This window comes from Agelaius tricolor, unplaced genomic scaffold, assembly GCF_023055355.1.
Source record: "Agelaius tricolor isolate 1412-34295 unplaced genomic scaffold, bAgeTri1.0.p SCAF_10, whole genome shotgun sequence".
Classification (NCBI taxonomy): domain Eukaryota; kingdom Metazoa; phylum Chordata; class Aves; order Passeriformes; family Icteridae; genus Agelaius; species Agelaius tricolor.
This window is the reverse complement of record NW_027269270.1, coordinates 29,143,093-29,170,242: the sequence shown is the minus strand read 5'-3', so window position 1 is coordinate 29,170,242 and position 27,150 is coordinate 29,143,093. Positions and strand designations below refer to the sequence as shown.

Sequence of the window (27,150 nt, the reverse complement as noted above, 5' to 3'; positions counted from 1 at the left end):
GCTCTTCCTGGTGCCCATCTATTCCACACCTGCACCCTTTTGTTGAAAACACACCATGTTAAGTGAATGTGAGCTCCCCACTGAATAGGTTTCCACCCTCTGGTAATCCTTCTGCATTAGATTGATTTATGAATGTATCAGATTCTTTGTTAGCATGTAAACCACTAATTAATTTAAAGCTCTCTGTGGAAAAATTAAAGTCCTGGTTAAGGCTTTCAACAGGCTCAGATGGTGCTAATAATGGAAAAACAAGTTATATTAATGAGTTTTGATGCGATCAGCACAATTCTTGCTTTACAAACAGTTTTTGCAGTAAAACAGTGGAGACTGCAAGTTTTTAAATAAAGAGTGGAAGAAATAAAAAAGGCTTAACAAAACTCGCAGAGTCAGTAACATGTCCCATTATTGTAAGGAACTGAGTCACTTCTGCTTGTTACAACTTTCTTAAATGTAGTGGATTTAGATATATGTAACAGTCTTTTCAAATCCACGGGAAGTGCAAACCACTCTGGTTGCCAGATTGAAACGTAAATTGTAATCAGCTTTGAGAAGATCTGCCTCTTCTCATCAAGCACTGCCAAACTGGAGCGTTCACATGGAGATGGATGTGTTGAAGTGCAGAAAAGGTCTTGACTGGAATTGCATTAAAGTCAGTTGAAAGTTTGACTGTGTTCTCATCTTTCCCAAATTACCTGGGGGTTTGTATGCATTTTCAGTTGTTTGCTCTTTACTCCAGTTCAAGCTTGTAGCATGGTGCTAATTTTTGGTGAGAAGAAGAGACCATACCCCAGCTTGATGGTGCTGTGAGTGAAATGACGATAGAAAGCAAAATTTTTTTTTTTTAATTCCTTGTAGGAAGCTGAGAGTTGGAGAGGCAGACCATGATTGTAGGAAATTGTGCCACTGCTGGGAGCTGCATTTACCCCTCCTGGTGCTCAGCTCTCCCAGGGCACGGAGACTCAGCCACCACCCCGGCGCTGTGCTCAGCTCCGCAGCTGACGATGCTGCTGCCCCATTCAGCAGCTGCAGGGTCAGCGTGCTCAGAGCTCCCAACATCTGCACTATGTACCAGGTTTTTGGGGAGGAGGGCGATGCTCAGGCTGCTCTGGAGCCAGGGTGTTGCAGATGGCAGCAGAATGTCCTGCCATGAGCACAGAGGCACTCGCTGTCACTGGTGTGATGAATCCTGCCATCCCTTCCAGCCGTGGGGGAGGCTGCTGATGCAGAAGCACCTGGGTCATTTAAAAATAGAGGATATTTAGTAATAAATGAAGTGTTAAAGATGAGGTACAAAAGGCTAAATGTTCTTTCCCACCTTCTGGGTCCTTATGTTCTAGGAAAGCGTCTATCTGTACTTTAATTAGAAAGTAGCAGAGAGAGAGCACAAGTAGCTGTTTTGAAATGTCTCATTGAATATACAGTATCCTAAGCCAGAAAGAAGCAATCTAACCCTTGTGCTGCCCTCTCTGTGAAGCTGTGTATTTATGCACAGACAGCCCTGCTGTCTGGCTCCTTTTCCCCAGAAACTCCATCATACAGCCCTCATGGAAGCTCAGTGACATTAGCAGCAGCTTTAGCATCAATAATGATTATCGAAATTCTTTACAAGCCTGATTTAATGCTCCTGGACCTCATTAGTTTTTCATACTTCATTAGGCCAAATGTCCTCATTCACAACTTTGCAGTTTTATCTTCAGTGGTTTTAAAATAAAACCCCTTATGTCCTGTATACCTTTACCCAGGACACCCTTATGTCCTGGGTACCTTTTGTTGTTTGCTTCAAATTTGCAAATACGTGGATATTTTGAAATTCTGTATTTTAAAGGTATTATGAATTTAGCTATTGTCTATGATTTAAGTTGCTGACACTTCCAGCAGTCACTTTCCAACGAGAGCCCGATTGCCTCTGCTCAGAAGCGGCCGCTGTTCGAAGCAAGGGTCGCTCCGGGGCTGGCGGTCAGTTCCGAGCGCGGTTCGTCCCGCAGGTCCGCGCTGAGAGCGATTCCCGCGGACCGGCTCCGGCCGGGCGCTCCCCGCTCCCGCCAGCAGAGGGCGCTGCAGCCACGGGAAAGGCGCCCCCGGAATTCCCGGGCTGCGCTCGGATCGCGCCATTCCCAAGGCAGCGCTGCTCCCTCCACCCGCAGCGTTTCCGAAATCACCGGCACGGAAAGACCAGCGCTCCATCCAGAGAGGCGGAAATAAGCTTTTCCCCTTCAGCTGGAACTCACCGAAGTGGTGTCTCTCTCTTCAGCAACTATTTAGACAACGTAAAAAAAAAAGTCAAACAGAGTTATGTAAAAATCAGTGAACACGGAGAAAAAAAAATACAACATCAAAATGCATTTATATAAGGTCTGGAAGTAAAACAGAGGCAATGTGTAGAAAGCATGTCATGTTGGCTAAAGTGCCCTCCAGTAGAAATTGCCATTTATGGATAACAAAGGCAGGGGATGTGCAAGTACAGAAAGGGCAGGGGCAGTCTCAGAGCATCCATGGGTGGATGGAGTATTGGAGTGGCACTTGGCTCCAGCGTGAAGGAAATCCTGCTTTATGACTGGGAGCAGATGGATCCTGCTCTAGGCAGTACCTCACTGCCTAATGGGAGTGATGTGCCCATGCACTAATAACAGTGAATTGCAGACATTTTCATATCAAAGGTTAAGCTCTGCAATCCTGAGCTGCTCCAGGCAATGGCGGGAGTTGACTCAAGTAAGCCACACACTCGCTGGATTAATATTTTTGCAAGGGTGACCTGAATAGGGCCACCAATCTGCAGGCTGAAAAGGCAGAACATTTCTGGTCTGGTTTAGCTCATGCAAAAAGGCATCTCAGGTAGTAATGAATCAGTCACAACATCTAAGGATGAGGAACAGGAAAGGTGAATGTGTGCACTGGGCCAACAGTTTTAATTTTATGCAAATTAGGAAGGTAAATTTATACAGATTAATAGTAGGGAAACTGCTGTGGTATACTTGGTGTTGCAACTTTGTTCTTGAAGTACCTGGGGAAATTAGTGTGTTACAAGAAGCAAAAGAAGTTGCTAGATTTTTGTTGGGCTTGGTTTATTTTTGGTGGCCAGTAGTTAAACTATTACTGTAGAATTTATAATACCAGAAATTGCTTCTGTAAAATGTGTGTTTCTGTTGTTAATTTGGGTAACAGAGAGAATTCCATTATCTTCTTAAGACTTCTTTTAATATTTTTTTTAATTAAAGGTTTTGATTTTTTTTTCTCTGCATGGGGCAGAAAAGGTTACCAGTAAGGAGAGAAAGTTCCTGTACAAGGAAGGACAAAATTTATATACCAAGAGTCTCTCAGTTGTGCTGCTTCTATTAATTTCCCATTTATTTAAATTCATGCAGTGTTCTTGGAGCTTGTTCGGTGAAGTCAGTCAGTGCTGACCCTTGGAACGAGTCAGCTCAAGCAGTGCTTTAAATTGCAGTGCTTTAAATTGCATGTGAGAGTGCAAATTCCTTACTGCAACAAGGCTTTGTTCAGCATCCAGCCCGTGGAGCCCTGATCCATAACTGCTCCACAGCACCAGGAGAGCAGGGTAAGGTTCTGCTGGCTTCTCAGCTCCCTCTGGGCAGTGACACAACATAGGTTTATAGAAAATAATCTGCTGAGGGTAAATAAAAGAGAGACAGCAGAAACTGGGAAAAACTCTTGGCCCAATTCTGTCCACTGAACACTTTGCAAGTAGACAGGAAAACTATTTACAGCTCATCTGAAAGAGATTTGTACTTTATATTTTGGACGATATTCTTTGTGCCATTAAGTCCCATGAGATTTTTTGTTGTTTTTCTCTTGGCAGAGCATAATCACATCTCTCTGCAACTTCTCTCCAAGATTTAAAAGAAATATTAAAATGTAGTAAGGAAGTAATGTCTTCCTGTACTAAACCTATTTAGCTTTGTACAGATTCATATAATTTGAGCAACTGTGATTCTTCCTGTCCTTTCCCTCCCAAGTCCAGTTCTCATAAACTTTAATTCAGTTTTTGCTTTGTCAGGAATTTGCTTTTCCATACTCTCTGTTTGTTTTGGCTCCGTGTCCATTGCATTGTGATAAGGCATCTTTTGATATTCTACGGGATCTTTCATAATGGAGATCTCATGACACAGTTTTCCAAGTCTGGAGCTGGTGATCAGACTTGCTTGCATGTCCTGCAAGAGGAGACTGTCTAGACTGTGGGAATGACTGTGATGTTTGGATTGTGTTATTTCCATACCGCTTGGCATGATGCACTCTGTAGTTAGTCTGGAAATTAATGACAGTGCCAGGCCTGGTGCAGGGCCTTACCTGGCTGTGAAGTGGCTTTTCTTCCTTCTCCAAACTACATGGAGAAGTTGTGCTTTCCATGTAGTACCTTGCTGTGGGACTAAATAACCAGGTGCTTAAACCCCTTCTTCAGTACATTCATTAATGGTCATGTTCTTTAACTTTGGTGTCCTACAAGGCCTGTAATTACCTTTGCCACCTAAATCCTTCATAATCGTGGAAAATATTAAATTTCTGATCTGATTTGCAAAACAAGCTTTGTTCTGACTCTTCTGCTGTTTGTCTGTTTGCCTGTGTAGGTAGTGAACTCTCTGGGGAAGAGGCAGGGTCTTCTAAATAGTGCTGGTTGATGCTTGGATCCTGGAGTGCTGGTGTGCCATGAACAGTCACAGCCCTGGGGCTTGGAATGAACAGTGAGAGGGGATTTGGCTCAGTGTGTGCTGTTCACACCACTGTCATTGTGTAATTACATCTTTATGATGCACATTGTGATTGGCATCCATGGTGACATTGCTTATTTAGAAATACTTTCTGAGTGTTGGGGAAAAATCATTATCTCTTGGGAACATCCTCTTCCTGGTGGTAAGTATTAAAAAGTGCCCTGTGGCAGTGGCTGGCACAGTTTTCCATTTAAGAAACTTTTTCCATGGATCTCTCCAGAGGAGCAGGTCAGAATTTCCAGGTGCTTGTTGGAAATCTTGAGTTGTGTACTGCTTCCTGATGTCATTCTTAATTAACCACCCAAAAAGGGAAAACCTGTGATGTAGGAGATATCGTCAGAAAATACATGCACTAACTGAGAAGTTGAAAATTATTTTCATACTAAAACTAGCCTTTGAGAGTTGCCAGCTCTCATAGTCTAAAGGCAGGTGTACAGTGCTTGTATCTTCCATCAGTGGATAAGGGAAACCTGTTCACAAATAGGTGGGAGGAGATAAGTGGAAATGAAGGTGTGAAGACTGCAAGTGATCTAACACACATCAGAAGGAAGAGCTTGAGAAGGAGCATGAGCAGGTGAGCAGAAATACTCTTGTGAGCCACAAGAAACAAGAATATCAATTCTAGAAATGTGTTTAATGTGTAAAGGGAGACAGGAAGGAGAAACTTGTCTTAGTTTTACTCTCTCCATGTAGCTACTGGCTTACAGCTCAGTGCTGGGCAGGAGCAGGAGCAGAAGTGCTCTGATGCTTGGATCCTGGAGTGCTGGTGTGCCATGAACAGTCACAGCCCAGGGGCTTGGAATGAATGGTCAGAGGGGATTTGGTCCCTGTAAACCCACAGCAGCTGAAGCTGAACCAAACCCTTGTGCACCTGATTCCCAGGAACCAGCTCTGCTTGCATGGTCATTTGCAGTGTGGGTGGTTCTTCTCAGCCCCATTTAGACAAATTTGTTCATAATTCTCCTGTATTGAATTTGATGTCAAACTTGATGGCTTGAGTGAGTGACAGGAGTTGTTTGTTTTAGTAATTTATTGCAGGAGTCCCCAGAAGCACTGGGGAAGAGAGTATTTCCTGTTCTCTAAATGTGCAGCAGAATTTATTTCTTGCCAAAACTGAAAGACTATATAATTACAAAGAGTTTTCTAACCCACTGTTCATTGTGCCCAGTGGGCTGTACCCAAACTGGCATGGCTGGGATTCAGGAAGCCTCTAAAGCCTCACTGGGCTGCCCTGATTCAGGGCAAAGGGGTCACTCTCCCGCTTTTCAAGTTTCTGCCCCAGTGAAAGACAAGTGAGCTACGTGTGAAAGTGATCTGAAAATTTAGTGTGCTGGCCAAAACGTACTAAAAAAATTCAGAATGACTCTCCTGACTCCTGTTTCAGTGCTCTGCATGGTAGAAAATGTTCATGCAAAGTCCTGAGTTTTAATTATGTGATTATGTGTTTTATTGTCCAGGAGCAGAACTTCTGCTCAGTCTAATAGCTGCTGATTTTTTTTTCAGCTAAGTGCTGAAGGTGGAAGTGGCAGAAGAGGGTAGAGCTGCACTACTTGGTTCTAGTAGTTACTTTTTTTCTGTAGAAAAGGAAACATATTTTTCTCTTCAGGAATATCGAGCTAACACTTAAAGTTGTCAACACTCACTATTAAGTTGAAAAAAGCCAGATTGTTATTTTATGGCTTAAATGAGATGTGTGCAGTAAATAGAGGAGGATAAACTAGGGTTAAATCCAATAAAACAGATAATCCTGCATAAAAAGATTAATGTGGTAATGAAGACCAGAGAAGTAAGTGTCAGAGTTTTTATATCTGTTTCTGACCTTCAGCTGTACAAGTGTATCCAGGCTACTTGTGCTAGTGAAAATGGGACTAAAGGAGTAAAGCCTCTAAAGGCTGGCACTTAAAGTTGAGCTGAATTTGGTCTCTGGAAACACCAACAGAAATTCATATGGACCTATTACTGAAAACTGATAGTGCAAAATTATATCAGGTGGAGAAAAGTCTTTTAATTATTTCATTTTTACCAGCAAATGAATTAGAAACTGCATGAAAAATTGCTTGGGTTTTGTTTTTTTCATGTTCTGCCAGGTACCAGACCTTTAAACTCAGGCTGGCCCCTGAAAGTTGAGTCAGTTCTTTTGAGTGTCTGTGTTGTCAGCACTTATAAAGATTTTGTAGTGGCAGCTTTGTTAAAAATACCATAGATGATGTGCCAGCTAACAGAAAAACCACAGCATTTCCCTACTGCCTATGGCAGTGCCTGCAGTGCTAGAGGGGTAAATATGGAAAACAGACATGTTTGTCAGAAAATGAAAGCAGTAGGTCTCTGGAATCAGTGCAAGGAACAGCTGAGTAAATAAGGCACCTTTTTTTGCAGTTACTTACCAACCATAAATGGGGTCTGCAAGTGGACACAGAAAAACTGTAATAAAATCTGACATGCTCATGAGGAATGCTGTAAAGAGCCCGAGGAAAAGAAATGCTGTATGGAAAGATAGCAGCAAAGAAGTGATGCCAGAGGTGTTGAATGTGTCAGCTGAAAAGGCAAATAGAAGAGTGTGTGTGAAAATGAAATTATTGTTTTATCCCAGATCTCTGGGGGTCTGATGTCACTGCTGACTGCTCTGAGATGCTCTCTGACTGGCATGGTTAAGTTCTACTTCTCTCAGCCTCATAAATTTTCTTTAACCTTAGATCTATTTCAATTAACTCCTTGACATCCTATTTGCTAGCAGGAAATACAAACACACGAATGAGAAGTGCAGAAAGTCAAGAAGCCCTAACACTCCCCAGCATCAGGGCAAAATACCACCCACTATCCTAGACTGTGAGTACATCCCAGAGCTCCCTGGCGCAGCAGAGTTCCTCTGACCAATCTGTTCAAGCCAAATAAAACTCTCAGAAGTGTGTTTTTTCCTGGTTTTATCCTGCTGCCTGAACTCCTATCTCAGGAGCACAGATCCAAGCAGGAAACGCTTGATTCAGCCCCGTGCCCGTTTGTTGTGTGAGCATTCAGTCCTTTGGCAAAGAAAGCATTTCTATCATCTGAAGGCCACCTTGGGCAGTGGCAGAGGAGGCACTGAAGATAAGCAGGGGGCATTTAGGATGTGGCTGTGTCCCTGCTGGGGGTTACTGTCAGCCCTGCTGACTGGGGGTTACTTCTGCTTCATCCCAGGTTACTTCAAAGCCCGGCTGGGGGCTCAGCTAAGCCCAGCCTTGTTGCTGTGCTGAGCCTCAGGCAGCTCTCTGCTGGCTGGTGGCCTCCAGCTGCCCATCAGGAGGGATCAGTCTGGGGCAGGGGCCTTGGCTACCAGCACAGCTGGATCTCCCTGGGGGCTGGGCCCTCCTTGGGGATCGTGTCCTTGGTCTGTGTCCCCTCCCTGCACACTGCAGGGAGTGGAGCAGGGAATGCTGCATGGCTCCATGTGGATTCCAGGTTAAAATCCAGCCCAGGTGTGCAACTGTACCACGAGTGACTCATCACCTTTCTTTGACTTTTTTACCTGTCCCTTCTCTTCTGCCCTTGCACAAAATGGTGTTTGATTTCTGCTGGGCACTATTCTGTAGGGCAGTTGAGGGGTGTTTTAAAAGATTTTATTCCGTTATCAGTGTCGATGAAGGGTGAGACATAAGAGGTGTAAAACTCAATGCCACTCCATCAGGAGCCAACCTATTTACTGATTACAATACATTATAAATGTTTTTCAGCCCATTAGCCTTTGCCACACAATGCTGCTATTACTTCTAACACTAATCATCTATATTTTGACCCTGTGTGGTCCTTCTACAATGCATCTTTCACATTTCTAATTCTCTAAAATATCTAGTATTTTTGCAAAGCTATATTTTGAAACTTGTTTAAAATAGTTTCTACTATTCCATGACCTTCCTAAGTCCAAGTTCTTTTAAATGGACAGGCATCAATGTTTGAGAAATCAAAGTCCAGCATGACTATGAATTCATTCTTCAATTCACTTCTCTCCCCCCACTCTGTCTGGCCTTCATGGCCATTTGCAAGTATGCAAAAAATACTGTTCTGTGGTAATGTTTACATGGTGTCTTATCAAAATAAACCTGGTTAAAAGAAATTTAAATAAGTCTTCTGAGCTGACCACTGTTTGCCACAGTTCATGGAACTATCTTCTATAGACACTCCAAACAATGAAGACAGGACCTGGAAAATACATGAATTCTTAAAAACACTTTTGTAAATCTTACCTGTGGGACACCCTGGTTTTCAGACCTCAAGGATTCTCTTCACTCCTTCCTCCTGAAGTCTGTGTCTAGGCTGAAATTTCATTTCATCCAAACTGACAGCAAATACCTGTTACTTAGTTATAAAAGAAACCAGTGCCACATCAAAAATTAAATGTAACCTCAGCAAGTGTGGAAATTACCCTAAATCATGTGGCCTGAGGCTCATCTCATGCACCTACACAGAGCACAGCTGTTGCTGTAGGTCACAAAAAGTGCAAAGAACTTGTACTGTACTTGAGAGAACTTCACACAAATCTTCTGGCCCTCGCTGCAAGACTTCTGATCCAAAAGGGAGTTTCTGCCTGCCAAATATAGACAATGTCCCATGAGATCAGGCATATTCTTGAACCTGGATCCTTCTTGGATAATTTATTTCTTATCTTGGGTTAATTTATTTCTTATCTTTGTGAGTGGGGAGTTCATTCCATGGCCTGTTTGTTCTAATAAATCCACTAGAAAGTGGCTGAGAAGCCTGCAGTCTGTCACCAGCACAACATTCAGCTCTGAACTCTCAGTCTGTGAGCATTGAGATGGATGGATGCATTTTAGCAAATGCAGGCTATACCTGTGTTATAGTTCATGTTTTGGTGCCAGTTTTATTTATTCACAGATACAATTTTGTTCTTAGGATAAACTCAAGTTCCAAACCTCAGTTCTATTTCTGTGAGCTGGAGCATTTGTTTTGCCAGACAGCATTTTACCTTCTGTTTTCTGTGTTGCTACGTTGATATCCCTTCAGGAAATGTTTGAGAATTGCAGATCTGATAGAAAATTGTAGGAGAATCAAACAACTGACACTGAATCAAACAACTGACACTTTGCTGGCCCAGGTGGGTTGGTTTTTGCAGCTTACCCTCTGCACACACTCCTTTGTGCTGTTTTATGGTTCAAACACCATTATTATAAAACTTCTGGAGTCAAACAAGTGGGAAACATAGAGACTGGGGATTTTTGCTTGTTTGCAGCTGAAATAGACAAGGCTCTTTGTAAACCCTGATTATATAACATTGGTTCAAATAAGAAGATATTGTATATACCTGGTATAAAATAAAAAAAACCTAAACAGCTTTGTGTCTAGTTAGAAATCTTAATGTAATGCAAGTCACCTTACCAAAAAAGAAAAAAAAAAACATGTAGCAAAGGGCTTGAAATTATAATTACACACTGTAATCTAAGATGTTTCAGGATTCTTTTTCTTTTTTTTCCTTAGCAGTGCCACTCTTTCTGATTTTGTTATTGACAGAATTTTTTACATCACACTTTTGAATACTAGGTGTTCATATGGATTATATCTATCTTAATACAATTTGCAAGTTTTTATTTGAACTTGAAAAATATTTCATTATGTTTAATTTAGAAAAATGAGATTTCTTTAATTGCTGTCTGTAGAAGCTATTAGAAGCTCAATTACATTTGCAAATTCATTTTTAAAAGTGTTATCATTTAAAGATTACTAATTAAAAAAAATAATCATGACCTGACTATGTGGGACTTAAGGTTTACTAATAGTATTCTCTCTACAGCGTTCAAACTGTAAGAAAATGATGTTTAAAATGGAGACATGAATTATGCTAAGAAATGAAGCAAGTCTTCAAAATTGGGCTAGCAATTGCGAATTTGAGTAAATAGCAATAGTTTTATTAGGGAGACAAGATTTTCAAAATATCTATTATATTTTTAATATGTAATAATATATATATAATAAACACGTAACATTTATATAATATATAAATATATATTTATGATATATTTATATATTATATTTATATATTATATTGTATATTATATTTATATGAATTATATTTATATATAAATATATAATATTTATATAATATATAAAATATAAATTTATATATATCTATATGGAATAGAATATGTATTATAATTATATATATTATTTGACTCCATTCAACACTGCAAATATGATTGAGATGAGCTTTAAGGAGCTGAGAGAGTGATGGCTGCTGGGTGCAGGTGTTCCAGGGGTGTGGAGCCCACCTGTGCCTCTGCTGCTGCCAGGGGCTGTGTCTGCAGCTGCGTCCCCAGGACACAGAGCTCACTTCAGTCTGCTAATTCCTCAAAGACTATGAGGGGCATTTTTTTGCTATTTAATCTCTTTTCCCAAGGTGACTCTGATATTTGGTGGCCTGTCATTGTGTGTTTCACAGAATTCAAGAGCTGCTGGGCAGTCAGAGCTCCCTTTTGGAGCAGTGGCTGCTCACCACAGCTCCTGGAGGGGATGGGCAGGCAGTGGTGCTCACTCTCCAGCTCTCAGCCAAAAGGTTTTATGAGCTATTTAATTTTTTTTTTTCCTTGTAAAATAAATGTTATCACAACTCCAACTATATATACAGTACTGCTGGGGTAATAGCCTGCCTAATTCAGATTAATTGTAGGCTTGCAATGATAAAGGAGCTTCAGCACAGCAGTTATTCTGTCGCACAGATGCAATTAAAACCATATCAATGCAGTATAAATAATGCTAAATTAAGTTGCTGTCCCTCCACATGGTGGCAATTTTGAGCTAGTGCACAATGAAATCTAGCATCTTATTTTGTTCAGAAGGAGTAACTACACCAAGAAACAGTTTCTAATTTCCTTGAGTGGCTCTGGAGCAGCTTTATCACCCAGCAGTATGAAGTGTGTAAACTGCTGTCACCAAAATATCACTAATAATAATACTGAGCATTTCCTGCTTTGTTGTTCATTGTAGAGGTAAGAAAAGCTTGAGGTTTACATCTGAAAGTCATGGGATTACCTGTGTTAGTCTGAGATGAAGCTAAAGAGACAGATATGCTAGCAAAAGGAAATTTCATAGTGGAAAATGCATGATTTGCTTCAAATTCTTTAATTTTAGCTGGTTTCAAGGCATTTTTAGAAAATTCTGAAACAAATTATTTAATGTCAGTTAGATTTTCCTCTGGTTTTTTTGGGCAGCCTGTCACTTTTGGAGCAGAACGCTGTTCTCAAGAGCCATCATTTTTTCTTACTGGTATGAAAAAGCTAGAAGATACCAGACTAAAATTAGGATACTGCTTTTTTATACTATTTATATCTTACTGTTGCAAAGCTGTAGCAGGAATAAGTTTAAGAAAAATGGTTACATCATAAAATGATTGGGGGGGGAAAGTAGAGATTTAATATAAACCAAGGCAATGTCTTTCTTAGCCTCTGTAGTACAAATCTGTCAGGTGAAAGGTGAAATGAAAAAATTAATTTTGACTGCAAAGCAGCCACAGAACCTCACCATTAACTTTCTTATATTGAAGAGACCTGGAAGTAAAGCTACTTCTCCTTCCATGAACCCTCCAAGTGTTTGTTATTGCTGTTTTCACTTCAGTGCTTCACTGTGCTTTAAATACACCTGTAACTTCATCCCTGGGAAGGCTTTGGATGCTTCAGTGTATTTGTCAGTATTCCCAGTGTAACTGAAAAAGGTAATGAGGGACAAAGGCATATTGACTGCCACTGTTGGAAAGCCCTGCCTCCAATAGCTGATTAATTTAATCAGTCTTTCTTCAGTAAAATAATTCAGCTTTAAGCAGCCTGTAAAAGTTGTAATAAGCACAATAAGCAGTGCACTTCTTTTCTCCCCATTCTATGGGGGAATGTTTTTTCATGCTGACAAAGTCCACTACAAGGAATGCTGCAATGTTCTGCAAAGTTGTTTGTCAGTGCCTGGGTTTATTTTTGCAGAGAAGTATTGATTACAGAATGAGAAACATTTGGTTTAACAGGGATCGATGAGTGGCAAACAAAGGACACTGAAGTTTGACTCATTTTAATTTGAGCAAAAATACAGTACCCAGTGCAATTCGTGATGAAATAAAAAATGGTACATGCTCTCTGGTTTTTAATCACATTTCTTTCCTGTTGTTTGTGAGTGAGATAGGTTCAAATAGGGGACTGTAATATCCTGTGTGCTGGATTTGGGACCAGGTTGCACGTGAGGAGTTTGGGGGGAGAGCACTGGGCTTTGCAGGAGGGGGACAAGCAGGTCCACCTGCCTCTGGAGAGGGAGGAAAATCTCACCAAAGGGATTCCACCCTCCTTCTGTGTAAGAGAGATGAGGGAGAACCACCTTGATCTGCTTGATTTGCAAGGCCCAAACACAAGCTCTTACAAAATACCTGTAACACAGGGAACATTTGTACTTCCCTTTCCCCAGCTGCTTGGGCCATGAGCAGCTGGGACTCAGGTGTATTTTGTGGCACTTGAACAAATACCATTTGATCACCAGGCATTTTGTTGGGAGAATTAAAGATTCATTGCATCAGAAAGAATGAGTTACTTTGTTAAACCAACTGGGAGACCAAGTTGCAAATCCCAGTTTCTATTTCAATTAATATTTCATAATTGATTATTGAAAAATGGAACTGCTTCACCATTCCTCTCTTATCTCTTGTCCCAGGCTGTTCTATGGCTCCTGCCTGCAGCAGTCTTTCAAAAGGGCATACAAGGGTGATAAAATAGTGGGCTTGAATACTTCGAATGTGCACATTTATTCATAAGAGTATTGGCATTGACTTTGCTAGAAAAACTAATTTTAGTGTGCTTCTAGTAGCTGCTATTTGTTTGCTTCATTCAGTTGTCTTTGTTGTCTACTCTGTGTCTACATTCTCTCTGGCTCGTGGGATGTTGTGTTGTAAACCAGGCTATGAGTCTGTTAAATTATGACTTTTATGGCAAGGTATCAGAGAAACAGCATCAGAAAATGCATTAAAAATAAATACATAAAAACTCAGTTTGGGTTTGCAACGACTTAATTGTACTTCAAACTGTAAACCAAAAAATATTTTAATCTTTTCTTCCCATCATTTAAATTCATTGCAAAGTATCTGTTTGAAATCAATATTAATTACACAGAAATTGTGACCCTCTTTAGCAAATGCTTTAAAGTAGTTGTTAAAAATTTAATGTGAAGGTTATTAGCCTGATTTTGGGCAACATTAAGCCTGTGCTAAATATTGTCATGTAGACTTTTTTTGACGAAATATTGGTCCCATGTTTGCATAATTAGCAGCACCATAGTAAACCCTCTCTTATGATGCACAGAGGAAGCAAAGAACAAATTCAAGACCAGAGGATTCTTATTTCTACTTAATCAGTAGCTCTTTCCCCTACTTATAGTATAACCTTAACGATAAGATTTCATGTGTGCCCCTTTTAAGACATTTTTGATATTTGAACTAATCAGTCAGGTTATATCTAGCTGTTCTGAAGAGCTGCTTTTCATAAGAGCCAAGGATAAGCTAAACAGAAGGAGGAGAAAGCAGTTCCCAATGGAAGTGTTGGGCTGTCCCTGATGGATTGCAATGCCCTGTACAGCCTGCATGGTGTGTGTGGTACCCCACACCTCTAATTCTTCACTTGCAGTCATCTTGACACACAGACACATTTTCCTTTAACTTATAGATAAAATTATTGATTATGATGGTATGATTTTTTTATGTGAAAGATAAATTAACAACTTAAAAAAGAAAATGCTCTGTGTGGTAGGCTGACCTTAGCCTTGGTTCAGCTTTGCTTCTGCTTCCCATCCTCAGCAGGACATAGGGTACAAAAAATTACAAAAAAGTTTGTACACCAAGATAAAGTCAAGGAGATGAAGAATTAGAAATCTGCTTGAGTTACTAAAAGGCTTGACCCTAATGAGGAGAAATCTCCAAGTACTTCTCTGAGAAGTATTTTCATGAAGTTGGTCCTGCCATTCTGATGAGGCATTTGATGAATTTACCTGCAGTAACAGGTAAAGGAGGTAAAACTCCAAGTCCCTGACTTGGAAGGCTTTAGTGTCATCCATGTCTAGGTTTAAAGTTAACAATGAAATAGCCCTGAAATGAAAAAGAGGTAAGACATCAGCATTTCTGTGCCAAACCCTGCTGTGCCCCACATTCCCTCTGTGTGCTGGTGTCAGGCTGTTCAGAAGCAAAGGACCTGTTGTGCATCCCTCAGCCCACAGCACCGTATGCATGTCTGCCTTCCAGGCTGCCACCTGCCCCATCCACACTCACAGTTCCTCCCTCTCCACACCAGACATTTGCACTTTGGTAGAACGTGGAAGAGCCGGGTGCTGCCTTTTGTGGCACATCCCAGGGTAATTAAGGGAGACACAAATGGTTGAGCTCCTCTTGGCAGACACTTGTGTGGCTGCACAGGGGTAGTCCTTAGACTGTGAGCACAGCTATTAACCAGTGACTCTGAGAATAAATGGTGCCTCTTAGTCTCTTCATGGAGTGCTGAGGAACAAATCCCATTTTTCTGTCAAACACACGCGTTCCTTCCAATCTAGTTATAAATAGTTCTCACGTGTTTTGTTTTGATCGCGAGTAGCTCAGATTGGATTCCTTCCTTAACTTTTAGAAGATGACTTAACATGAGGTGCATGTCCCTGCCTGGGTGAGGAATGAAACATTTTGACACGAACATTTCCACAGCTACACAAGAAGGAGCTTGCTGAAGTGCAGGCTCAGGAGCATAATGAGCAGCCCCTGAAACTTTGTTCAGTGCTAAAATATTCCGGTACTTGCACCAAAGTATCAGTAGAGTTTGCTAACACTGTCTTTCACTCTAGTTTGTTCACATGAGTTTTTTGCCTGTTTGGAAGGTTATCAGGAATTTGACTGGGTGGTGTGATGAAAGTCAGGCTCTCCGGGGAGGCTGAAAAGGGGAAGCAAGAATCAAGTAAAGGTTATGTTTCTAAGAAGGGAAGGGTACAGCTGTGCTGCAGAAGGCAATGAGGGGAAGCAGGGAAAAATAGTTTGAGCTAGAGCTTGTGGAAAGAAGAATCTGCAATTAAAGAGATAGGGGCAAGTGGGAATATATAACTTCATTGGAAGATGGAAATGATTTTTCTAGTGTTAAAATGAACTGAAGCATTTCACATGACACTTTTTTTATTCAACCTTTTCTTCACATAGCATGCTAATTCTATTTCTTTCTATTAAACTTATATTCACTATAAAACCTTTAACCAGTTCTGTTTATTTCTTCTCTCACACCTTTTTTTTTTGCACAAGAATAAAGTGGGGTTAGCACAGAGGAGCCTATAAAGTTTATTATGTCAGCACAAAATTCCTGCAAAGTTCAGGGATATTTTTTCTTCTTCTAGGAGACAAAAAAATCTAAAAAATCTCTTTTTAATCCTGGCCTTTCTGTATGTTAGGCTCACTTCTCTCTTCTGACACTTCATTATGGATTTTCTGAGTTTGAATAAAAATCTAGTTCTCTTTTCTGGTGGATAAGGTCACTACTACTGGGAGCTACTTTCTGTGTGTAGTATACTTTAGTGTTTTGTGTCCTGCAGACTGAAAACTTCCCAAGTGTGGGTGGTCTCTTGCACCTTTTTCTCCCCACTTCACAGTATTTACTGTCTGTGATCTGGCTGAAAGCAGATCTGCTTTCTGCCTGCAAGAAATGGCAGAAGTGCTACAAGGTTGCCAATGAATTCCTGTGAAGAATCCTGGCAGTGAGGGCTGATGGTGTTGTTGCTGTGCAGGTGTCCTGTGGGCAAGTCTTGGCCCCATTCATGCAGGAGGGTTTTGGTAGCTAGGAAGAGAACTCAGGGTTTCAGGGCCATAGGTCAGTGCTGTTGTTTCTGGTCTCATTGCCCTGTGACTGGTTTGTTGTTCATCCCTAAACCTGAAAGGAGCAGGAGTTCTGTACAGCAACAGTATGTGCTCATATAACTAATAATGTGTTGTAATTCTTGCCCATGAGGTGGCTGAATTGGAACTGGATGTTTAGCTCATTCCAGAAGTTCCTATTGTTTAGGGATTTCATTCCTGAGATGTTATTGTTCTTGGAATGCACATGTGTTGCTCGTTTAAAAGTACTTTTCTTCAGGTAATTCCTACATTCTTTCTTCTTAAGAAGAAAGTCCCCATGTGGATTTGCTGATCTCTTTGTGTAGGATGTGTGTTATCACACACCCTTCCCCATGTGAATAGAAGGAATAAATGGCAGCAACAGCATTCTCTGACCTATCAGCAAGAGGTAAATGAAACTTAGAAATAGCTTGTACAGCTCTTTCACCTGTAGGGAGAAGTTTGGGTTTGTGAATCTGTGCTGTCTATGCAGTTCTCTTCCAGAAGGTGAGGGTTTGTGATGAGCAGGAGCGTGGCTGTAGGTACAGTACAGACCTTCTGCAGGACAGAGCAGGAGACTCATCTGCTTTTTAGAGTCTCACTTTTTGTCTGTCCTCCCTGTGGAGATCTGGCTTTGTACATCATGTGGGAAGATTTATTTGGGGACCAGAGCATGGTCAGAATAGCAGACATGCAGAGGTAGTTGCTGTGTAGGTACACACTTTGTGGTAATTGGGAGTGGGGAAGGCCCAGCCTCATCTGTAAACCATGTAAAACATGGTTTTACAGCTGTGAAAGGCAGGAGAACAGCATTGACAGCAATGAGCCATGGAGTGCCCAGGGACACTGGCCAACCACCAAAGGGAACAGAGGGCACACAGGTGCAGTGCATCAACAGGAGGGCTGTAAAAGGTTGGGCTAAAGAACAAGAAGGGCAGATGCTTGAAGCTTTTTGATGTGGTATGGTGTTACTCTGTTTGGGTGAATGCCTAAAGCCTTCTGAAACTGTATGATGATGCTCTGTGTATCATTGCTGTCTTGACTGTGGCCTGTGCTGTGACATTGCTCTATCAGAATGAGATCATTGTAGCTGAATAAGATGGTTGTGATGCTGACTAAGCCTTGAAGGTGTGGCTGAATCTCTGGTTTGCAGTCCATTGTGGTAGTTTAGCTTTACAGTGTCAGGTTTCTCAGGCACAGCCTTGGGTCAGCTTGGCCACTCAGGTGTTCATAGTAGCACCTGAGTTTCCTGCTAGGTGGCTTCTCAGTTCCTGAAGGAACAGCTGCATATTTGGTTTTAAGCACAGTTTCTGTAGACACCAGTATCTTCTGAAAGCTTTTCTTAAGTCCTAGGTGGTAGTTCTATATTTCTTTTATGTCACTTTCCTTGTTGCCCACTGATTTGGGTGGTCCTAGATGCCCCTTTAGCAGCAGTGAAACTTCCCTACGAGAGAAGATGCTGACAGCATTCAGCAAGAGTTCCTGGGGCAGGATCATTTTGAAGTTGGCATTGATGGGATCTAAGCTGGAGCAATACTGACTGCTGTGAATATTCCTCCCAGATCATTAACCTGAGTTATCCTCTGTGAGCCAAGTGCTGTCTTCTGCCTGGTGCTGAACTCTCTGCTCTTTCTCCTGTGGCAGAAACTGAGGATTACTCAGCACCTGGCAGGACGTGGCTATGTAACACTAAGGACAGTGATTAGATAATTCAGTTAGAACAATGTATTTATTTGCCAGTAATTTGTTTCTTCTTGTGCAGTTTTCCATTTTCCAGGCATTACATATGGCCAACCAGACAGAACCTCTCTGTTCTCTGAGTAATTCCCCCTATTTTTTCACAAGCATATAGATATTTCATTTAAACCTTTGCAGCCTCCCTTTGTGGCATCTGCTTATTTATCACTGTCTTTAAGATCCGTTTTCCACTTGGCAATGTTCATATTTTTGGTCCCCTGGTTACTGCTATTGTAAATTATTATCCAGTAAGATTTATAGCTGTGAGATTTGTACAAATAGCCTGTCTCTCCCATTTAATGGCTTCTCTCTAAGTTACCTCTGTTATTTACTAATGAAACTGTATGGTTAATTTTTATATACGTTTTAGCAGGTATGCCATGACAATTGAGGTCAGACATGGAATTACATCAGGCTGTCTGACAGGCTGCAGATCTCGCTGCACCACAGGCACGAAGCAGATGGGTGGGGAACCCACTGTAGCTTTACAGTGACCTAAGCTGTTCCTGGACATGGGAACCCCACCACTGACAGAGAATAATGTAGTGCCACGTAAAATCCTCGGGGCTTTTATTGATTTGTTTTCTCATTTAAATTCACAAGGAGGAAATTTAATTTCGCTCCATTTCTGTTTAACAGGGGTCACATGGAAAAGCCTATAAATACATTTTTTTAAATTGCAGTAACATTTTTAATAATTTTAGGTTAATTTTTATGCTCCTCTTAAATCATATTTAGCCACTACTGAAATAAGATTCTAAAATCTTTAGGTACCCTTTATATGATTTTTTTTTGGCTTTTTGTTTGTTTTTTTTAAAGGGTTAGGCCATGACATACATAGATTTAGGATGGTGTGAATTGGGTTTTTGGGTCCTATGTTTTAAGAATTAGCAAAACCCATGTCCTACTTGCCTTTGAGAGCTGTTAGTAACATTAATGACACTTTTATCACTCTTGTATTGGTTTAATTTGTACTCAGATTTTAAAAACGTATTCATTATCATAGTGTTCCACTAAGTAAATTCAAATAAACTCTGTTCTGCTGATAGGGATCCTTCTCTCAGCCAAAACAAGAAAAGCAGTGGCTGCAGAATCAGGTTCATTTGCTCCTTGTGAGGTTGAAACATTCAGGGATGGGTGACAAGTTGACCTCTTGATTTGTTTCATTCTTCCTATGTCTGCATTCAAGAAAGATGGGTCACAGACCTCAAATATAATTTTTTTGTATTTATTTGGAATGGAAGTAAAGGAAAAACACTTTGAAGGAGAGGGTGGGTGTTTGTTTTTCAATATGATGACATCCATGAGTGAGCTGAGGAAGGGTAGCTCAGTGTGGTGGGATATTCTGAAAAAATTCTTCCCTCTGTAACTTTGCTGTGCAATAAAGATGGCACTGGATTCATAGGGTGATTGTTTTGATTTTATGATGATTTTTACCAAATTAAATCTCATTTTTTTTTTCCTTAAAGTGTGGTTTGTGTAAAATTAATGAATAAATGTTTATGGCATTTCAGCGTGAGAAGCTGATACATGAGTTGGAGGAAGAAAGACATTTGAGGCTGGAGAGTGAGAAAAGGTTACGGGAGGTGACGCTGGAGTCGGAGCGGAGCAGAGCCCAGATGCGGGGGCTGCAGGAGCAGTTTTCCAGGTATGTACCACCAGGAAACTACATCCAAAAGATGGCAGAAACATCCTTTGGTGCAGGTGGTTTCTGCCTTTCTATGGCAGAAACATCCTTTTCCAGACCTGTTCATAACTCAAATGGATCTAATCTAAGGCAAAACCTGCTCTCCCTCAGAAATTCCATGAACATTACAGCCTCTTGGCTAAATGATTGTTGGAATACTTAAGAGGTTTATGCCCTCACTTTATGAGGTGGTGAAAATTTTCATTTCTAGGGATTTTGTGTTTGCTAGAATTCCCAATAATTTTCTAAGTGTAGGTCGTCACTTCTCAAGAAGTGCATGCCACTGGTAAGTCAGCATGTGGCTGTTTGTGTCTTGGAAGTAAGAATGGGTTTGATCAATCTGAATAAAGAGAGGAAGAAAAAGTAAAGCCTTTGGGCAAGCTCATCCTGCTTGGACCTGCTTCAAATCTTTTCCTGCATCTTCCTGGGCCAAAGCTTTGGGCTAGATCAGAGCTCCATTTACAAGAGAACCAGCTTAGAACAGAGATTAACACAAACCATTCGTATGATAATAGCAAGGATTTGAGTTATTTATTGTTTTCATGATGCATGATGAGATCTTGTACAGCCAATGGATTTTTTTTTTCATTGGTTTGGTCATGTGCACAGAAACAAAACAATCCAAAAAATCAAAAGAGACAATGGAATTTCATGTATATTTTCCATCAAGGCTGAATATTAACTCCTTCCCTTAGCACCGAAGTGTTAAAAGATCAAGTTCAGTTAATTAAGGTGAAAAAAACTTGGAGGGTTTTTTTTTATTATTGGTTAGGCTTCTTGGGGGTTTTAGAGTTTTCTGCTTTGGGCATTTTTTGTGGTTTTTTCCTTATTTCCTCGGTGTTTGTCATGCTGCTCCTCTGATTTGAATCTGGGTTTCTAGGCAACACTGCAAAAACCATTGACAGCATTAATAAAATTTGTTCTCCTCTGTTATTTTGTGTTTGGAAAAATTTGCATTAATTCTCTGCAGAATTCAAAAAAACTATTTCCAAAATCCTTAGTGTTCAGTTAATTCTGAAATCTCCATTAAAAATGCTAAGGATATTTCTTTTTTAGTTTTCTGTTTTTCCTCTTCATTGATCCTCGGTTTCAATTTTACTTATTCTGATGAGACTCCTGGAGTAATGTACACAAAATAAATCCACCCCATGAGTATTCCTGGTTAGAATATTTTGCTCTATAGTATATTAATCTTTGTTTAAGGAAGAATTTCCTGAGGTCTTGATTTTAGAACAGTATTATTGCTGCAATAGCTAGAAACCTGTGCAATTAACTTTGGAGGTGATGGAGCCATGGTTAAGAAAAGAAGGGGTGAGGGGGAGCCAGTCTCCAGAGTGATGCTCCCAGTACCTTCATAAAATTTTAACTGATGCATATTCAGATCTTTTCAAGAGAGCTCGTCATTACTCCTGTGGAACTGCAGTGGTCTGATTCATTTCTACTGTGTTTCTGAAAAGAAAAACTATTTTATTAGTCAGGATCCCTGAAGTCCACTATCTTCAAATTAATCCATTCTTTTTCTTTCACTTCTATTTGCAGTTGAGCGTGCTTGGTTCTATCGAGAAGCAGAGGGACACAAGTTCTTAGAATTAAAGTTGTTTGTCTCTTTATGTCTGTCCCTCTGATTTAGATAAAGGTGAAGGCCCTCTAAATCAGCATTATGTTCTTTTTAAGGCTGTCTGCACATTGGCTAAACTGTTTGAAGGCAAACTTAAATATCATCTTTCATTAATGGCAGCTTGGTTAGCCATGTTATTCCAGTGAGGAAAACTCCTGCTGGCCTCATCAGGCTGTGGCTTTATTTTAGTGTAGGCCAGATACTAGGAAGAGAATATGTCACTTAAATATTTTGTTTTATTTTACAACATTTTATTATGATGAATATTAAGGGTTATTTTTGCTGATTTTTAGTAGAATATTAAGATATTTGCTTACACAAACAGACTTTCTCTCTAAATGAGTCTATTTTTTCTTATCCTGTTTGAACAAACAGTGGAACTGGAAGCTGGATAATCTTGTGCTGCCTAGAGATTCTGTATTGTTTGAAGGATTTGCAACCTTTGCTTAATTTGAGCACAATTAAACAGGACAAGACAAATGATGATGGGAGGAAATGTTAAAGCCAAGTGAAGAAGATGACTAGAGAATAAAATATTTTGGACTCAAACATTCTATCTTTCAGATGTGGATATGTAAGAACATATACTACAGCATAAATCTTTTAAGTATGTGTAATTCCTGAACTGAGAGGATTTACCTAGACATTTCTACATGTTTTCTACATATTTCTTTACATTTCAGACTATTTTCTTTGCATGATGGAAAGAATGAAATATAATAGTTGGTGGTAATCTGTAAGTTGACTTTTGTAATCAGGAGAGCAACACTCCCTATTCCTAAATGAAATTGTGGGGAAACTCTAATCTGTCATATGAGCATATGGTTTGAGATGGAGGACTTCAGAAGGTGAGGGGTTTCTTATTGAATGAAGTTTCTCTTGTTACCAAGTAAGCAATATTTCAGCCTAGTAGTTTGAAATAAATCGAAGTTCTCTTTCTTAACACTTGCATAAATCTGCCAGAGCCTTAATGTGACACAGTAGTTAGTTTGATAAATATGTGACACCTGCTGAAAGAGCTTTTAAACTGAAGTTTCTTTTCCAGAATTGTAATGTGTGTCCATGTAGTTTTAAATCTGCGTTTTAATTTTATTAGCAATGAAATATGTTTGAGGTGTGGAGAAGCCTTGCAGGAAAAATATTTAATGCTCAAGTTGGGTTTTTACACTGTAGCTGGGTGCTGTTATCTTTACATTGCCATAGTATAATCTCACCTTGAGTTGAAATACTTGATGTTTTCTTTCTTAAACCCACTGAGATCTGTTGCTTCGCTGCTGCTGTTAAATTCCATAAGGTTCTTTTTGGCATGGCATTGTACAGTTCTTAAATGCACAGAGATCTACCCTATAAAAAGAAATCAGCCCAGTTTCTTCCAAGACAGTGCCATGCAGTCTGAGTTTCCCTTTTTTGTTGTTGCACACTGTGTCTCATTTACCTCCTTGTTGCTGGTTTCAGCTGTGCTTTTCCTGCTTTCAGCATTTTCCTGCAACAGTAGGAACAGAAATGCAGCAACTCTGCCCACAGCAGTAGGTGTGATTTATGGTATCATTGTAAAAAGCACACTAATAGACACAATATAAATTGATTGCATTTCCCTGCTGTACATCAGTAAGCAGTAGAACTTGTTGTCTGTGGAATGCATACAGTTCAGGTGACTAAACTGTGATTAAATGTTAAAGCAGTAAAAGTAGCTTTACTTAAGTTACTTTGATCACTATTTTGGTCTGAATGAAACAAGTTCAATAGACACTATTATAAAGTGTATTTGGAAACAGTAATTGAAGATCCCATTATCAAATCTTAAAATCCCTTTTGGGTAAATTTCAAAAACTATTTCAGTTAAAGTTGTGTTGTTTATTGGTACCAATGTCTGTGACTGGAAAATTGCCTCAGGCTTTAAGATGTTATTGGAAAAGTAGGAAATGATCCTTGTTTGATCTGCCAGGGCCCTGTGAATGGGATGAGTGCAATTCTCATTAGACTGTATATTCCCCTCCCTTTAGTATTGAGTGTAGGGTTAAGCCTGTTGCTTCTGACAAGGGAAAAATCACTGCTACAACATTTGGCATAAAAGAACAGCGTGGTTGTAGGTTTAGGCACATCCTTCATGTTTTTTCCAATTATTGTAATTCCCCTAGCTCCACACTGTCTTGTCAACAGGTGAGTGGGAATGATAACTGCTTTCCTTGCAGCTGTGATAGGGACATTTTTATGCATTGCATCAGCATGTTGATGTGGAGGCATCCCATTGTAATTTCCAGGATCTGCTCAGTCTGGAGGTCACACCTGCTTTCACCTGTGTGGCCTTACTGCCATGGCTGGTAACCCACACCCAGCTGAGGACGTGTCTGGGAAGTACACACCAGCTGAGCTCTTTGGTCACCTTGTCTAAAGTCAGCCATTAATAACATTTGATTCTAATTTCTGGGGAGATTAAAATGCTCTCCTGGCAGCCATGGATGGCATTCCTTTGATTCTGTCATAGCAGGGGTGAGTAGGTGCTCTGTCCTTTTCTCGGAGGGAGATTACAGAGGAAGTTGTCTGCAATTCTCCTTTGTGTAGCTCTGCAGTGGCCTCCTGTCATTCTCCCTGCATGGCCTGTGAGTAGGGGTGTTGTATGAGAATTGGCCCAGAGATGGAGTCTGTATCAAGGGCTGACCTTGTCATCCTGCCCTGTGGTTTTAGGTACCACTGGATTTTATGAGCTGATGCTGTATGAAATGTCATGAGGAGGAGAACTGGTGAGTGAGTGTGACACACAAGTGAGTTCTCCATGTCTGGGGTGTCTCTCCTGTTCATCTTCTCCTGCCTTGCTGCCAGCTGCAGGATGGGCACTGTCAAACATGGGGAAGGCTGGCCCTGAGTGGCTGCCAGGTGCCCGCCCAGCCACTCCCTCACTCACTGTCTTCAAGAGAGCTGGGGGAGAAAAGAACAGCAAAAAAGAACAGGAGCTCACTCACCAGTTACCATGAAGGGGAAAGATTTGACTTGTTAAAGATTAATTTAATTTATTGCTAATTAGATATAGTGTAGGGTAGCAATAAACAATGGCAAAACTAAATCATTTATTCCCACCCATACCTTCTTCCCAGGTACACCTTCATTCCTTCACTCTTGGCTCTTCCACCTGAGCAGCAGGGTGGGTGTCAGGGTTGTGGGGGAAGCTGCTGAGCTCTACAAGCCTCAGGACATGGTGTGCGTGCTGCTTTGCTGGGGCTCTGACCTACTGCTTATTGAAGGTATTGATCTTACATTCTGATTAGAATTGACAGAGTTAAAGAATGAAGTTTCTTTTAGATTAACACTGTTGGAGTGATTACATTAGAATTTTTATTTATGTGCATCTACAACACTTAGGTACATATTTCATCTATAACAGTTACTCAGAACTGTCAAGAACCATTCTAAGATCCAGGAGCTTTTGTGTGAATAGTTTTCATCTAACAGAAAATAAAGGAATGGCTTTACTAAACTTGTGAAACTAAGCCCAAAGAGGAGACTGTCTGAAGTTTTTATGGAGTTTGACCCCATCAGTTTCTGGGCTGCTTTGTACTAAATATGCTGGTTTCCTGTTGTTTTACCAACAAAATGTAAAATGAAAATTTTGTCATTTTTGATACTAGACCCATTTTTTTCCACTCTTTAGTTCAGTGTATGAATATTTAGTTCAGTGTATGATGGTTTTGAAAGTACATGCACTTGAGAAATACCTTCAATGAGTGTGGTGACTCAGTTTTCTTCAAAAACAAAGTTGTCATTCTCATATTAGAAACCATCAGGTTGAAATAATACTTTCATACTGAAACTGAGAAAGAACAAAAGCAATGAGCTCAGAGTGACTGCAGAGAGCATCTGAAGAAGCAGGGTAAACCTGAAACACAGAACTCCTGCCAGGACCAGAAATTGTAGCAGATTTTATTGCCTGAAGTATATTGACTCGTGTAGCACTTTGAGAGAGCAAAGGATTGCTTTGCTCCAGGTGTGATTCAAGATGCACAGGAAGGGACCTGCAGTTCTCCATTTTCTGTGGACTCTGAAGGCACTGAGGCTACATGAAGAGCCAGCCCTGTTTCAGTACCCAGTGCACTGGTGAATCATGTGTGGTATTTCCTGACAGCCCTTAGCTGCTGAAAGCTTCTTGCATGGGACCAGGGAAATTGGTAATTGTATCTTCCAGAGGCAAAAGCACGGTGATCTGTGTGCTCAGGAAATCCTGTGTCTGGCTTGTGTTTGTCTGTGTGCTCACTAGATGCATCATGCTTGTATTTCTGCAAGTTTGCATCTATTGCCTTTTACTGATTTCTCAGACATGAAATAATATTCTGCTTCCTGCTTCATTGGGATAGAAGTCTTCAAGTGTAGTTTATTAATGTAAAAATCAGATCCATCTTTCTGAACCTGAACATGGGAAATTCCCTACTTTAGACTGTGTACCTTTGTCTTTTGAAAAATAACTACATTTCATAATACCTGTATAGCAAAGAATATTAAAGAGGAAATGGAGGAAATACCAAACAGTGTGGTGATAAAAACCTTAAATCGTTACAGTGAAATAATATTATGGGGAGTCACCTTTGAAACCTTGTTGTCATTTACCTTTTTGAACCCAGCAATTCAAAGAAATCAGTGTAAATAGAAATTATGTCCCCATAAATTGATTAGATTTAAACTAGGTAAGAGCAGGTGAGACAAAAAGGCCAGCAAAGAACAAATGTTCTCTTAGGCTCTGTCATGGATGACTGCTAAAATAAAAGGCTGTTTGTTTTTTTTAAAGCATCAGTCTGGTTTGAGCTACAGGATTGTCCAGCAGAGTTTTTTCTTACACCAACCCATGTCTCTCTGCCTTCTTGTCCTACCCTGTTGTGTTGTACAATGGCACTTTCTATTAATGATCCCTTCCTGATATGGAGGTTATGGAACAATTTGCAAACCTCCATTGCACAGTCTGGGGTCTTTCCTATGCTCTACTAAGTCACACATGAGATGTCCACACTTTGATTTCTGTGTCCACACTTTGATTTCTTCAAAGTGAGTATTGGCCCTGGAGAGTCAGAAAGACACACACATTTAAAATCAATATCAATAAGACTGATCCTCTGATTTCATGATTAGCTTTAATTGCTACCCAAACCACATGGATTCATCCCATTTTAGATCACTGATCCTCTCAGACTTGTGGTTTCTTTTGTCAAAGGATTGAAAACCCATGCTCAATGTGAAATTTGCAGATTATAGACTGTTCCTCTTTACTAATGGATCAGAGAGAAATGTGAGTTCATGATCACAGTTTTTATGGTTGTTTTCCTGCTCGATGCTTGTGGTGGCTTGTTTTAGTAATTTTTCTGCACTATAAAACTTGTAAACTGTAAATGTAACATTAATGGGCAGTGGTGTGCATTCAGATTGATGGTGGTAGGCACAGAGCAAATTAAACCATGAGTGAATAATATGATTAAAAAGCTGACATAAAGTCAAATGATCTTCATAGTTATACTTCTCTTTTATGAACATGATTGGAATCTTCAAAGGTTCATTGGTTGACTGA

General features: G+C 40.3%; 1 protein-coding gene across 7 annotated transcripts in view; it reads left to right on the top strand.

The window, feature by feature from the left end:
- The window catches only part of NCKAP5 (NCK associated protein 5), a 390,172-nt gene that overhangs the window by 186,477 nt on the left and 176,545 nt on the right, over positions 1-27,150 (top strand). For all 7 annotated transcript variants that reach the window (XR_011680422.1, XM_071435389.1, XM_071435391.1 and 4 more), the window contains exon 5: positions 19,815-19,948. Coding sequence is in view for 6 of the 7 variants with exons in the window: in XM_071435389.1 (XP_071291490.1) it covers positions 19,815-19,948 (134 nt within the window). In the remaining variant the exon portion in view is untranslated. The remainder of the gene's footprint in view (positions 1-19,814; positions 19,949-27,150) is intronic.